The sequence below is a fragment of the Spodoptera frugiperda genome, chromosome 14 (genome assembly GCF_023101765.2).
Source record: "Spodoptera frugiperda isolate SF20-4 chromosome 14, AGI-APGP_CSIRO_Sfru_2.0, whole genome shotgun sequence".
Classification (NCBI taxonomy): Eukaryota; Metazoa; Arthropoda; class Insecta; order Lepidoptera; family Noctuidae; genus Spodoptera; species Spodoptera frugiperda.
In genome coordinates this window covers 835033-849320 of record NC_064225.1, presented here as the reverse complement: position 1 = coordinate 849320, position 14288 = coordinate 835033, and the positions used below count along the sequence as shown (strand labels likewise).

General features: G+C 38.1%; 1 protein-coding gene across 2 annotated transcripts in view; it reads left to right on the top strand.

Annotated features, from left to right (window-relative positions):
• Window positions 1-14288, top strand: part of LOC118279160 (cytadherence high molecular weight protein 2) — a 75306-nt gene that overhangs the window by 1925 nt on the left and 59093 nt on the right. For both annotated transcript variants that reach the window (XM_050698217.1, XM_050698218.1), the window contains exons 2-4: window positions 2558-2718; window positions 9141-11741; window positions 12061-12238. In XM_050698217.1, coding sequence (XP_050554174.1) covers window positions 2558-2718; window positions 9141-11741; window positions 12061-12238 — 2940 coding nt within the window. The remainder of the gene's footprint in view (window positions 1-2557; window positions 2719-9140; window positions 11742-12060; window positions 12239-14288) is intronic.

Here is a 14288-nt window from a genome sequence, read left to right as displayed (position 1 = left end):
AACATCCCAGTTTAGTTATTTATATTTAACTTGTCCAACTTTGACTATACATATAAGGTATTGTACATTTACGCTAGCATACTAATACATAGTTAGCCAATTTCTAAGAAATGTTGACTAATCGGAGCTGTTTAGACAGATGCGGTTGTGTGCCGTTATCAAGCGTTGATGAGTCATCGGCTTTAAATAGTTTGGTATGTAATCATTGTAGTGGGGAATTGACTTTTTAGTTAACCCACCATTTTATGAAGAGGAAAATATTTGTTTATAATGAGTAGTTACCTACTTTTTCCACCTGTAAAAAACAATGAACTGTTTTTTTGATAAAAATATTATTTCAATTGTTATAGCTCCGGTTAATAATGTTGACACACATTTAGATATGAGATAATATAATAATATGGGACTAGACTAAAAACTTTTTGGCGGAAATTGTCTTAAAGTTACTGATGTACATTTACTAGGTATTTTCTGGCCTTGCTACTTAACAACCTGCTTTATTAATGTGTTATGGATCTGTTTTTAAAGGAAAAATTGGTAGGATTTCTAAATAATATTTAGTAAGTAGTCAGACTAGGTCTCCTATTATCTTTGTATGGTGATCACCCTTAGTTGGGGCTTGATCGTAAAATTACGACTAGTTACCGAGAGATAGGCAGTGCTGCAACAGCATTTACGGTGACTTAACTACAATCCCTTTTTTTGAGGGCGGAAAATCATCCACTTTCTTCTCCCGCCTTGGACGAGGCCGGAGGGAGTGTCAGACTGTTACTGATTGGAAACCACCCTGTTCCTACTCCTGCTTTTCGAGCGGGAGCCCCGGTAAACCCACTAGGTAGTTCGCAGCTGCGGAAACCAGAGTCCCAAGCCCTTGCTAAGTATGGGGATTGTGGTGAAATTATCAATGGGGGACATCTTTCGGATCATCATCATCGTCATCAACCGAGAGACGTATTATAGTTATATAGACAAAGGCGGGAGGTCTTTGTTCAGCAGTGGACGTCTCCTTAGTCTCCTTAGACTCTCTCCTCTCTTCAGTTTTCCACTCCACTTTTCGGATGATGATTCGTAATTGTTGATCCCTAAACTGTTACCCATCTTGTCGCACCATTGTTACGGTATCGTAATTGCTTGCAACATTGTAAGTAAAGAGTTGTGCTCAATTGATTCGGCGGATAAGCGCATGTAACGCATCGGGGCACAATGGAACGCATCGTCAATTTGTTGTTACGATATTTTATGGGCGTCGGCCTACTGTGTTCAATGAAGAAATGTGTGATCAGAACTAAAGACTAAACGACTTGTTAATTGTGCTCTTGCTTTTTCTAAAAAGGTTTTCACTGCTTTGAGTGTTAAAGCTTATTGTTTTAAGGACTATTATAAAGTATAAAGTACAGTAGTAGTATGAGGATCCAAGGACTGACATTCTTTAATTATTTTTTATGAGATACGATAGTAAACGAGCAGACGGACCATAAATACCTAAAACACCAGAGGCGTTACAAGTGCGTTGCCGGCCTTTGGGGCGTTTGGAATTTAAGGGTTTTTGGGGATTGGGGAGGGGGGAGGGGGGTAACTGAGACTCCGATTACCTCACTCACACGACGAAACACAACGCAAACGTTGTTTCACGTCGATTTTCTGTGAGGTGGTGGTATCACTCCGGTCCGAATAGTAGAAACAAATCAATTGATTTACTTATACCAAATTCAATCTACACCATTCATTTTGCAACTTTTTTCTTTAGTAATAAAACTAAAAATCATTAAAAAGGGTCAATTGTATTAGGTTTATGTGATGGTCTATACCACGAACGCGGTTCATAATTTCAACTCGACCTCTCCATAAATGGAGGTTGCCTTTTCGTCTCCACAATAGATATTGTAAAAGGTATTACTGATGGAGATCGATAACAAACCTAATTCTAAACATCTGCTCTGTGATGGGAAGTATTGGCTGTCGTGAAGGACAAATCGATTTACTTGTTTGCTATGAAAGGTTTGTGTTTATTGTTTGTATTGGTATCTGTTCAATGGATAGATCCATTGATATCTTATGTAGGGACGTTATGGAAATCTATACTAAATTAACTAAAAATCGCGGTTTACTCACGTATTATGTAGTAAAGCTCTACTAGTTTCGGGTCACAGTGGGACTCTTCATCATGAGCAGTATTCGCAGACGTGGTGACGTAAACGCAACCAATCAGAGCCTACACTAACTAGTAGGACTTTTCTTCATTAATGTAATATGCTTTTACAGTTGGTTTATTAGAGCCAGCAAACTCATACTAAGGGTACTTAAACCTACAGCCCTATAACCAATGTTATACAGAAGAATAATATTGTATTAGTTTCGGTTGGTAGGAAGATGCTATAGATGGTTAAAAATCTGTGTGTCTTGGCAAGTATCTGTAGACTCCGCTGATATCTAAAACCTTTATAACAGTTTCGGTTACCAGTCCTTTTTCAGACATAGTAGTGACGAACTGCCGATAATGTTCTTTACGAAGCTGCATAACAATATCTAACGTTTATCCATCCAATTGTCCTCGCAGGTCGCATCTCCCGCAAGCCACCACGTTCCGGCGCCCCTCCGCCACGGCGCGCGACTCCCCGCGCCGCCACCCGGCTCCGCTCAGCATCGGCTGGCAGGGACAAGCGATCCGAACTGCGAGCCAGATACTGGGCCCTGCTGTTTGGAGACTTGCAACGAGCTGTGAGTATCACACTACCACCTGGGGCAGTGCAAGAGGGACGGAGCTATACAACCTACATAGCTCCGTCCCTCTCGCACTGCTCAGTGATCGACCATTCTGACACAATTGTAATAGCAGACTAAGGCCCCTGGTTCCTCAGGATATGGTTATATCCTCAGATGGACGAGCAGTTACTAGCATCCGCAGTTTCTGGTGATCTATTGGGTATCTCAAAGTCGTTATGCCAGCAGCCTACTTGGGCAACTCCTATAAGATGGACGCCTTTGTTCAATTAAGTTCTTTCGGCTGTTGATAATGATGAACGCACTCTTAAAGCTTTATGCCCATCTTTCGTGAGGCTTTTTTTGTTACGATTTTAAATGATGCGTGACTAATTAAAGAATGCTCTGCACAGAGAGGAGTGGAAGGAGGGTAGGGAGGCCTTTGCCCTGCAGTGCAGTGGGACGACCACGGTTAAAAATAAATAAAATAAACTGACTAATGCGGTGGAAGTGTCCCATGAAGAACAGCTCCTCATCTAAAAACCAGCATCAAATTAAGACTTATAAATTTCAAACTCTATAACAGAATACATGGTTGATGGCATTCCTTACTCCAAAAACGTCAGTTTAGTATTTTTTACTTCATCATCATCAGCCGAGAGTCCACAGTTGAAGAAAGGCCTCCTGCTTAGTCCTCCACGTAGAACGACAAGCTGCCTCCTACATCCATTTCATACTTAACACATTAGGGGCCATGTCGGACAACGCTGACCGACGTTAGTGAAGGAATAGCCTTTAACAGCTTTTTATCGGCAATGAAAGGTTTAATTCACATAATAACATTCCTGTCAATCAATTTCAAACCAAACAAACAAACGTTTAAAAGCCAGTAAATTGTAGCTGTAATTCTACAAAATCAATCGGTGCCCGTATAAAAATAGAGACGCATCAAATATTCAGTTGCACCCTAACTGGCGGGTTCCTGTGCCCGGTACACGCGTACTGAAGCTCCATTAAATTATTCACCGGCCCAAATCAATTTGAATTCGGTATGAGCGTGGAACTGTCGACGCTTCGCTCATGTGCAATGGGAATTAGCTGTGTTGTCTTTTACTTGTCTAATGTAAATTGATTCCAACTGATCTGACTTCCGATTTTAAATGAGAAATTTTATTTTACTTTTAAATTGTTTTCTGGAAACTTGACTTTTTGGTTCTTGGTGTTTTGTTTTGTTTGTAATGGGTTTAATGTATTGTCTATTTTTGATTTTAAAGATAAAGGGACATAGATGAAGTTACGCATGTTATAGAAGTAAATAGGTAGACATTTCCTTTGCCAGTTAGGCGCTACAAGTAAAATAGTTATTGTAATTGGGGGACAAAACTATTGCCAAATTCTGGCCACAATTGTAAACTTGGTACCTACTATTTCTATCTTATTATAGAGAATTTTTAAACCAGCTGTCCTTGTTTCAAACAAAGGGTTCAAAATCCTTTGTTAGACTCCAGGTACCAATTCATCCCGACCGGAGCTGAGGAAAACAGAAAGGATTACCGAGCCTCCGGCTCGAAGCAGGAGTGGGAATGAGGTTTTTAGTCAGTAAAATTCTGATACTCTTTCTTCCTCACCCAAGGCTGGAGTAGTCAGTTGATGACCCTTCAAAAAACTGTTGGTATTTTTGTATGCAAGGAAAATGATCAGATGACTTCTGTGGTCATAATCATCAATCAAAACATGATAAGTCATTGTGAAGAAGGTGAAGCGACCTGAGCTACTCTTCCCGACTAAAATACCAACCCGTTCTAACTCGGTCTGGTCTATTTGCTAGAGAAAACGCCCTCGCTTGCAATGCCTTTTAACCTTTACTGCAAGCGAGGTTCAGTATTGATCGCGTCATAAACAACCTTCATACTGTGACCTTTACACTCGTGGACATTACATACAGCGCATAGCTATTGATTTGTGAGATTTAAACGTCATCTGTTTTATTGCATTAAAGGGATAGGCAGAGGTGGTCATATACAATGTAACACCCACTTTTTACCATTGGGGGTGGGGGGTACACCTAATGCCTGCCTCGTTGGTCGAGTGGTCACAAGTGCCTCTGGAGTGGACAAGAGGTTCGATTCCCGGGTCGGACGAAGTATTTTTTTTTTAAACGAAAAATTTTTCCTGTATTTTGATATTATTGTTGGTAGTTAACACGTTTGTCCTGTTTGACCTTTTTTTGAGGGGGGGGGAATCATCCAATGACTTCTCCTACCTTGGGCAAGGCGAGCCACCCCATTCTTACTCCTGCTCTTTGAGCTGGAGCGCCGGTAAATCCGCTAGGTAGTCCGCAGCTCCGGGTCGGGCATCAGTCCTACTCTGGGCCCCATCTGTGGTGGTCTGATGGCTTGTTGAAGCATACTGTTTGGCTTTAGGACATAATTGTTCCTGTAGGTGAGAGCAAAATTGACGTACTGCCGTTTTACTACGGAAAGCTACAATTACGGTTTACTTACAACACTGACGAATTCCGTGGAGAATTTTCAAAGATCTGAAACTTATTTCATAGTGCAATATAAACTGAGTTCCTACTGCACCTAAGATTAACTCATCTATTTCAAAAAAATCCAACCAATCATATAACATAAGTACCTTCTTAGTATCACAACAAAATAATACTCGTATTCTAAAAGCATTTCCAAGCTCTTTCCACGTTCAATGTCACGCCGCACGCCGCCACCGGCGAAATCTCTCGAATGCATTTAATAAATATAGCTACATACCTGTAGTATAGTCAGTGACCTTAGCTCGCAATAACATCCCCCGTCGAGACAAAATCGATATTTCCCGGAGCCGAGCGAGCTACTAACTGCGAATTGAAAACGTTGGTGCATTATGCGAATGATTATAATGATATTTAGTTTTATGAAGTTTCCTATCGGATTACTCTGGTAATTTTTTTTTTTTTTTGAAAAACGTTGCCCCACATTAGGATTTTACATGCCATAATGTGCACCTCTGCCTACCCCTTCGGGGATTAAAGGCGTGACGATATGTATGTATGTATGTATGTAAAAAAAAAAAAAACAAAACAATTCAGAGGTCCATCTCAGTCTCTTTTATGCACATGACACCCAGGAGGACGCCTGTTAATAAGCAGCCTATTTCTCAGGAATTGAAGACATTTAGGTTGTCACTTTCATGGTATAAGCCAGCATGGGAACATTCGAAACACCAGATGCATTACAATTTTGTTGCTTGCCGGGGTTAGGAATTTAAGGGTTGTTGGGAAATCGGAGATTGGGAAGATTCGTAGGTGGTATTTGGCCTCCGTCTTCTGGAAACAAAGACGTTGGCAAGGGATTTTACTCCTTAGCGGTACTTATAAAGAAATGCGAAGTGAAAAGCTTCGTGCATATGGGTGGACAGAGTTGTTCCATGTACACCGAGCAACATTAATCGGTATACAGCCAACATAACTATAACTATGCAATACCTTTACATGTGTGGGTAATTTTATAGTAATGTGCATAAAAACAAACTAATAGTCAAACGCCTATTACGCACACAGTTTCATCACGCATACACTTATACTAAATATCATTTTCGTGAGGGTATACGCATTAATTCAATAATGAAATATAAATAAAAACAAGGGTAAACATAAAAACAATACGTAACAAACATTGAATAAATCAAATAAGGAACGATCGAGTTACAAAAATTATACCCATATAAATATAATATCTTCTCATCGTTTTTTATGTTATTCAAAGAGATACGATATTTGGATTGTCACTTTAATTGCACGTATGGCGCAATGGTTATCACTTGCGGATAAAGTGACGAGACGCCGGTTCGAACCCAGCATCGCGTTCTTTTTGTAACATTTTTTAAACATTATTGAATGCAAATTTTCTAATGTTTCAATATCTAAATAAAAATTTACAATGTTTGAGGCAACCACAGAACTCTCAGGTTATTTTATTTGGCCCGTTTATGAAGTAACTACCGACAATCCGCAATATTTTTCTCAAACACCCCACATTATAAAAAGTCTGTATTCTTAGTTGTCAGTCTACGAGTATTTATTAATAATTAATTATCCACAACTCATAGTCGTGTTTAATTTAATTTATATCTATCCATACAAAGTTAAAGTATAAAAACATATAAACATAACATAGTCGTTGTTTTGCGGAAGAAGAACACATAAATTATTTGATATTGTAAAACGATTAAGAATATTGGTGAGTAACAGTTAGACATTATTTTGATATTCTTTACCTATACAAATTACTACTTATTTCAATTTTATTCTTTGTTCTTCACTTTTTATGATTATATATTATTTGCCTTTTATGTTTATAAATAAATTAATTTAACTCAAGTTATTTATAAGTCTATATAACAACCTAAGTATCTAAATATATAAGGTTATTTTTATCATATAGACCAAATTATTATTATTATAATTGACTCTTTTATTTTGTATCCACAGAGGAAAAACAAGAAATGCTAGAAAGCTATTACGTTTGTTGTTATGGGTCGGCTGATATGGATATTCTGGAAACATGGGATATAGAATCACGCTAACGACGCGAAATAAGTAAATCCAGAGATGAATTCTTCGTTTAGCCACCACGGCATTGTGCCCGAACGCAAGGTTGATTCGGATTACTTCCAATGCTTTCTTCTCCACACGCGTAACAACGCGCGCCTATGCTGCAATCTGTGATATCACCTTCATTCTGCCGTTTTACGTTGCAGCAAGTCAGCGCTGAACACAACAATTACAAATCTATAATAATAGCTCATCGATGAAACAAAAGCAATTACAATCTGCTAGGTTGATCTTAATTTTGAAAATAATGTTGTAATTTTACTAAATAAACATTTGATCATTTGGATAAAGGTAAAATATAATGGTGTAAAAATGTGTCATTACTTTAACTAGTGGAATCATAAGTGTATTGCAGTTGAATTTATTTTACTTAGTAATTGTAAACCTTATTTATACAGACATAACATTCATAATTGTTTAGCAATGTGAACAAAAACAAATTTTAATAATAACTGAATACACACGTTATCGCAATTAGATTTTTTGTCCATTACTAGGAATATCGAAAGTCTAAAGGAGACGGTGAAGTGATGTTATTGTTAAGATGTTGGAAATTGTCATAATTTCTTTCCATTTAACATGTTGATTCATTTCACCACTCGTATTAGCCTAATTAAATTTAAATAGCTATAGATTGTGAATGTTAAAGGTGTCTGTATTAAATAATTGCACCACGATATTTTTTCATCCAATTTTTTCATGTTTTTTTACTTATTGGACATAATAACACATAAATAATAAATTATTTACAATAAAAAATAATGTTGTTTTATTCAGAATCTGTTTCATTGATACCTTGATTTTATTATACAGAAAACAAAAACAAAGCATAACAAAACAAAGAAAAACAACATAGTAAATAAATAAAATAAATACTTTTGGTTAGATTCGAACCCACATTGTCGTAAACGATGATTGAAACTGGTTCATTAACCACTCGTTCACGAGCACTACGTCTATTCAATTGAAAATGTTGATTGATATCATCGATTGTCAATATTATTAACCTTACCCATATATTAAATTATAAAAATACGTATACCGACACAAAAATTATAGTATTTACCAATGTGTGCGTAATAGGCGTTTGGCTATTACGTTTGTTTTTATGCACATTACTATAAAATTACCCACACATGTAAAGGTATTGCATAGTTATAGTTATGTTGGGTGTATACTTATTACTGTGGCTTTGTGTACAATACTGATATTCAGCCAAATCTATAGTAACTACTTCTACCAATCTAGTTTGGGGAAAATAGCTTTGGAGGTTGAATTCGTGCCCAGTGTATGGTAGTTGACTTACATGGGGGCTTATAACATAACTGGTAAAGAACAGGTGTTACATTGTTTATCTAGCTACCTTTTCGGAGATAAAATGGCGTAAAGTTATGTTAAGCACTAATCTGTCCCTAGTTCCGTGCTAGAAATAGCATCCTTTGTCGAGACAAAATCGATATTTACCGGAGCAAAGCGAGCTTCTATCTGTAGATTGAAAATGGTGGTGCATTACTGTACATATGTATGTATGTAGGTATAATGTTGGAAGTATTTGTTCAATTACATCATTAAGGACATGTTTGAATGTCAAGTTTTGTATAGTATTTTGTTAGGTTTTGTTGTTTTGAATATAGTATTAGATTGCGTTTGCTAATATACAAATTCATATTATGCACGTCATAGCCACTGTACCAGCTGTATAATCAAGTTTTTAGTTGACTTTAAAAGGTAGGGGTGATATGATCAGGATACTTTTTCGCGTGTAAGCTAGCGATAACTTAGTCTTTAATTTTGTATAATTAACTTTGACTTTATTTCTTGTTCTCAGATTGGCGAGATTTACAACACCGTCGAGGCTCATGAGAACCTGAACGAGTGCCAGGAAGTGATCCTAGTTCTAGAGAACTACACGCGTGACTTCAAAGCACTCGGCGAGTGGTTCCGGCTCAAGTGGGAGTATGACAACACGCCTCCACCACAAAGACCACAAAGTCTCGCATGGGAGATCAGAAAGACGGACTTCGTACGACCAGAGTCACGAAAAGGCTATTCCGTCAAAAGTTCCCCATCAGTGTCAGGCAAAAATAGTCCTTGCCTCTCTGGACATAACACACCAAGTGGCAAAAACAGCCCTAACTTAACCGGCAAAGCTAGCCCCGGCAGTGGCAAAGTTAGCCCACGAGTTACCGGACATTCCAGCAACAGTCCAAAAGCGAATATTGAATTTTTCAGCAACAAAATTGCTTCGAAAATCACTACTAAGCCTGAGCCAAAATCTGCTAAGGATATATCTAGACTTTCCGATATAAAGGAGAAAGAGGTTAAGGACATAGTCGATGATAATGACGTCATTGATGTGATTACACCTGCAGTTGACAAAGAAGAGAAATTGGCAAAAGAGACGATTGAGAAAGATAACAAATCGAATAAAGGACCTGTCGTAGAGATAGGCAAAGCCAGAGAATGCCCAAATACTGCACCAAAGATGGTGGTTATCAAATCACCTAAACGACAGGCACAGGAGGATGCCAAAGCAGCTAATGGAGATATTTCGAGCCAAGCCAAGGCTACTATTGCTAAATTAGACGCTATGGAGAACGAGTTCTTAGCTAAACAGCTTATTGAAAATGCAGCTAAGAATGAAAATCAATTGAATCTCGATAAAGAATCTGATGATGCATTTGTAAAACCTGCCCCCATAAATACTGGAAACTTGGCAGAACATAAAACTAATGACGAGAAAAATAAGCTATCCGATGAAAATAGTACTGGTGATGAGAAAGTAAGCGTTTCTTCTGTATCTCCAGTTAAGTCTGAGGATAACTTTGGTGATGTATCCAATGACAGTTGCAAATCAAGCGACGATAAGACTTCATCCGGCGATGATAAATATGACGTCAATAAAGTAGATGTCAAAGAATCAGGAACAAGTCAAAATGACATTCAAAATGAAAACGTAACCATTAAAGACAAAGATAATAAATATGATGATACAAAGGAAACTGACATCACTAAAGTTGGTGAGAATCCTGATAAAGATGGTGAGGTCAAAGATAAGAAAGACCATGATGCAAAGAAGACTGACCTCAAAACAGCTTCTGAAAAGCCGAGTACAAGGCCAGCGTACTCACAGGCAGCTGCCAAACCAAAACCAGTGACTACTCCCAAAACTGAAGTCAAAACTCCTACCAGACTGATAGCTAGAAGCAAGACTGTCGTTGAAATGCGACCGAATTCCGCTTCTAAAGCTCAAAGACCATTCCAAAAACGCAACCAGACCAGCAAGTGCAGCTACCCTTTCAACCTCACCACGGGAAGGACATCTCTGTTTGACGCTCCATCCAATAAAGTTGTATCCAAAAAACCACCCATCCGCGCCCAAATGGGTTCCGGCGATAGTAAGAATACAGCCAAAATTGACGCGAAAAAGCGTCCCCCACGACCATCTACACTCAAAATCAATGAGAAAGGAGATAAAATCGAGAAAGTCAATCCTTCATTTGATAAGAAAGAAGGCGAAGAATACAGCAGTAGCGACACCATTGTCACTCAAATAGATATGTCCCGCATTGAATCTAGTGAGAGTTTGAAGACATTAGTGCCAGAAGAAGGAGACTTCGCTAATTCAATTGAAGTACTTAACGTCGATAATGCTAAGAGCGATAACGATGGCTGGCTCACAGTAAAATCCAGACGACTCAGTCGCGAATCGAAGAAGCAATCTAAATCGCACTGGGCTAACAGATTCCACCAGCCATCAGCAACAACCAGCTTGCCGACTCTTAACATGATTGAGTCTCCTAAACAGGAGGTGAAAGAAATTATATCGACCTCGAAATTGGATCGAGCGAAGTCGGAACAACCGCAGAACAAGCCGGAGAAGCCTAAAATAGTGAAACCGAAGCCGGAAGCTAAAGAGGCGAAGAAAGATTTGTCCATTATAAGACAAAAATCAGACGTCACAGGTCTGAAAACTCGCACTTCTAGGTCCAAAGCTTTGAAACGTGAGAAAGTGAAGGACACTCCCAAAGATGATGGTTCGGAGTTGACTAAGAATCGTTTACATTCCTCTCTAGAAAGCCTTACAACGGGACTAGCAAGGTCCCAAGAGAAAACCGAAGAGAAATTTGACTTTGACAAATGGAAATCTGAGTTCATGTCTACGTTCAAATTTTTGGAAGACGACGATCAAATGAATGAAGATCACAAAGAGATTCTGAAGACGGCAGATCCGTCGGAGATGTCGGAAATTGCTGAAATGACGTCACAGATTGAGGAGAATGAAAGGAAGATTAGTTTAGCTCTGGACTTCCAGTCGGTGGACGACGAGAGGAAGCTGTGTGAGGAGGAGGATTTACTGAACCGACAGATCATGGAACTTCAGCAGGTTTCCGACATAGATCTGGATACGGAGACTGACGATACGGAGGTGAGATTTTAAATTAATATTTTGTTATCTTTAGCTTATTGTCCTATCAAATAATATGATAGACTTCTTTTAGTATGATATTACGCAAAACGAGGAGACTATTTCCAAATACTAAAATCGCAATTGCTGCGGACTACTTAGCGGGTTTAGCAACGGGGTGGTTTTTAGTCAGTACGAATCTGACACTCCCTCTCGCCCCGCCGATGGCGGTAGAAGTCAATGGAGGATACCCCGCCTTAAAAAAACACCAATACTCACTCTCGCTTGCTCAAGATGGGTTGGCATATAAAAACTAATCATGCCACAATCTCTTTCACAGACTGACGCAGAAATCCTTTGCGAAGACGCATCGGCGGGTGTTTCCTGTCAATCTACAGAGAACCTATCTTTAGCTGCGAGTCTAGAAGACCAGTATGAGACAGCGCTCGCCGGCATGTCCTGGGCTGAACGGGTTGATACTCTCGGCGCCTTGGAGGCCTTGGTGGCAAGGGATCCAGGTAAATTGGGCATGATAATAATTAGTCTGTGTTTGTGATATGTTTAATAGGAATTAGTAGGGGAGAAGACCAGAGCCAGAGAAACCTTTGATTATACAATCGTTCTTCATTCCTTTATTCATTATTTTTTTTATTCACTTTTTATTCTTTCTCCATACATTCATTCATAGTTTCTCCATTCATTCATTCATTCATTCACTTCTCTTTTATTCATTCTTCATTAATTCATTCACTCCTCTTTCATTCATTCATTCACTCCTATTTCATTCATTCATTCCTAACTCATTCATAGTTCTTTCGTTCATTCGTTCATGCTTCATTTATTCATTCATTAATGCTTCATTCATTCATTAATTTATTCCATTATTAGTTTTCATGTCAGCTCAGACATTATGATATAATACACAAGCATTCAAACTACAAATTACAAACTAGTAGTTTTATTATAAATATCTAAATCACTTCAGCATGATGTTAGCTTAAGTAAAATGCTTTAATCATTTTTTCGCTTTAACAAATTCTATAACTAAACTAGCTTTTTTTACTTATAAATAATAAGTTTTAACATAGCTTTGATTCATTAGCATGTCGCAAAAGTAGTTTTTTTAATAAGATAACACACCAATTCATCTTTCATATAAATTTGCTCATTGTCATTCATCTTACGATCAGTCTCAGAATCCTGTCTGTCGATAGATTTGCTTGCTAGAGGTAAAATTTTGACATAAATAAACTTAGTGCACAACAATTTTATTATAACTTTCGTGAGACATACTAAATTAATTATTATGTTATTGGTTTACTCACGAAACTGTTTGACGAGGAACTCGACTAGTTTCCACCCATGCTATAGGCTTATATTCATTCGGTGACGGTCGCCTTAGACTCGTTTGAATCCTGGGTAACGAAATGCTCATGAATATAAACCTCTAGCATCACTGGAAACTAGTAACAGTAAACTGAGTAACAACCATACTCAGAGATATTTAATGATTACTTAGTTACAATTTTGTTCCGAAAATAATTGCTAAGGACTGGGTTAAGTAACCATTAAATGACTGTGAGTGTGGCGGTAAGCCGATAACATAATTATTCATTCATGCAATTGTGTCAAAATTTTATCTCGAGTCTATGAACAGACAGGTACTAAGACTGGTCGTTACTGTCACAACTAAACACAAGAAAAACATATTTTTTTCATGGGATAGAGGACGACGACGAAGACGGATCACCTGATGGTAAGTTTACAATGCCGCCCATGGATACCCGCAACACTAGACGAGTTACAAGTGTGTTGCCGGCCTTTGGGGGTCGGGGGAGACTATGGTAACCTCACTCACACGGCGAGCGTTGTTTTATGCTGGGTTTATGTGAGGCCGTACTATAATTCAGGTCGAGCCCTTTCATGCCTAAGCATGGCTCTCCCATGTGTGAACCATTTTTTTTAACTTTTTATTGTTTCACGGTAGTATAAAAAAGTAAGGGATCAACTACGATGAAGCTCGTCTGCTCATCAGCAATCCATTCAGTATAATTTTATTACTAAATCAATTATTAAAATTTATCGGCTTACTTACGAAAAGGTATAATGAAAGGTAAATGTTCATGCAGCAGAGGTGTAACATAAATTTAATTGCGGGCGAGAGCGCGGTGCTGCACATCGAATTTTAAAAATACATCTTTAATGCCTCAAACGCTAATTTTACTCAAACGCTACTCAATTTTAAGACGCTCTCAAATGTAGTTCTGTCACTATCAATTCTTTATAAAATGACAGAGATAGCACGATATTTAAGTACAACTTAAAATTGAGTAGCGTTTGAGTATTCGGGCGTAAATCATTGATTGCCAATAGAAAACTGTTGAAGGCAAATCCTCCGCTAACGTCGGTCACCGGTGATCACCACGGCGTTCAATGTGTTAAGCGGAATTAAAACTAAAAATGTAATGTATTGTTACAGTAGCATTGATTTCCACAAAGTAGGTGTTACTTTCTATTGATTCTATTCTATCTAATTATAATTTATTTAATTTTATATCTATATAATTT